General features: G+C 28.1%; 1 protein-coding gene across 1 annotated transcript in view; it reads left to right on the forward strand.

Annotated features, from left to right (window-relative positions):
* LOC119591637 overlaps window positions 1-1,806 on the forward strand; it is a gene marked incomplete in the record, with an annotated part of 4,783 nt that extends 2,977 nt beyond the window's left edge. The window contains 2 exon segments of the mRNA XM_037940392.1: window positions 358-472; window positions 1,357-1,806. Of these exon segments, the coding sequence (XP_037796320.1) occupies window positions 358-472; window positions 1,357-1,403 (162 nt within the window).
* Window positions 1,807-2,040: the final 234 nt, after the last annotated feature.

Raw genomic sequence — 2,040 nt, forward strand, 5'->3', positions numbered from 1 at the left:
ATCATGTATTTTTCTGTACTGTACTCTCTTATCAAAGTCCATCCAAAAAGTGTAACCAGCTTTAAAGTACGTGTAAACTACCTGAACTTCTTTCAGGTTAGTGATGATTGTTATCATGTAGTCATTTTGTACTGCCTGATTTTTTAAAAATCATACTGTATGTCATTCATTCAATTATGTCAAAGGGTTGAGCATTTGAATGGTAGGTAGTGTATGTGCTGTTTCTGTTTGGTTACCATGTGTTTATTAAAGAAAAATATATTTGCTCTTCATCCACTTGTATAATAGAAATAGTCATTTATAATTTATATAAGAGAGATTTTCAGTTTAAATCAGTATAATTGTATCATATTACAGAAAATGAGAGGGGATTGCAGAGGCCATTTTATGTCAGCAAATGAGCAAGAGGCTCTCTGCAATCATATAATTAATACGGAAGGAACTCACATTGCTGAAATAAAGAAGATAAAAGGTAGGTGAAAGAGTGAAAGTTTTTTTAATGAACTAATATGAATAAATATAATAAATACTGTTAGATCTCAGATTGTCTGTGATTTCATGCCACAAAGACAAATTATTACTAATATTCATTTTTTCTTCATGATATCAGCTGATATTACTGACAATTTTTTTACAATACAGATACAACATTAAACACAAAGTGATTGCATGTTCCACTATTGTTATGAGCATTTTTATGATGATTAGCTGATGACATCATAAAGTTAAGCTTTGGCTAATAAAATGATAATTTTAAGGCCTTAATCCTTAAAAATAGTTATAAGAGCTTTGTCTGTATAAGTGACTTGAGTTAAACAGTCTATATAAGATGAAATAATCAGTTACATTTTTCTCACACCAAAGCATCCAAAATCATAAGACTTGATTTTTGTTAGCTTTTTAGCTTTGATGCTCATAAATTGTTCTCTTCAATTTATAAGCTGTTCATTTTTGGGGATAATCTAATCAACATGAATTAAATATCAAATGTGGCACTTAACTAATAGTGGAATTATTATGGGTAGATTACATGAAAAAGAAAAAATACAAATGGTAGATGTTAAATTGGGAAGCTATAATTGTGATAATATAAAACTCTCCATTCTTTTGTTTGTTGTTATAGTAACTGTTAGTTCTTAAAAATAACATTATATTCTCATATAATTTTTATGTACCTCATCAAATCAGTGTTAGGCTATATAAAAAATAGCATCATACCCTTATATAGTTTTTGAATATTTTCATCAGACTACTGTTGTTTGTATGATGTTTATGCATATATATTCTCATGAATATATTATTGAGGTAAAATATCAGTTTTATATACATGTATTTTTTCTTCCATCTTATAAATAGGTTCGAAGTATTTCCCTTATCGATGGATGCTGGAATCGTCAAATTAATGGCACGAGAAAGTAATTATCTTTATGTTTTTGTAAATGAAATTGATTGTAATGTGAGTGATTAAATATTGCTTTCTTGTGTATTATTTTGTTATTTTTGAGACACGGATTTATAATTTAGTTTCATGCTTTTTATGATATGCTTGTATTAGAAAGAACCAAGTTGAAACAAAACTAGTGTGAATTTGAAGGTTTTGCTAATTCATTATACAAATTTAGTTGTGATGAATGATGTCATGTATGAAGATGTCTTTTCTATTTCTGTTGAGGAAAAAAATAAGTTATTTGGTTTGCACAAAAACAGATAACAAAATGTTTTGGTTCTAAGGTTATGGCTTGTCCATGAATGGACTTATTTGTAAAATTGCTAGATTACTTCAGAATACATTTTTCATACAGTTTATTTTGTTATTTTATTTCTCCTGGAAAATGTAATTAGTGTTCACATAAATTATAGGGTTATTTTAATTTGTGGATTTTACGTGTGACAAGGGTGGACACAACATACAAAAAATAAAGAATTTTTTTCTCAAGAAACAAGTTGAGAAAGTCACTTCATTGATACATATAAGTAACACTCAGGAGGTTGATGTATGCAGTTATTTCAAAGTATTTTGTTTTAACCCAATGCTGCCAT

Source organism: Penaeus monodon, chromosome 29 (assembly GCF_015228065.2).
Source record: "Penaeus monodon isolate SGIC_2016 chromosome 29, NSTDA_Pmon_1, whole genome shotgun sequence".
In the NCBI taxonomy this organism is placed as follows: Eukaryota; Metazoa; Arthropoda; class Malacostraca; order Decapoda; family Penaeidae; genus Penaeus; species Penaeus monodon.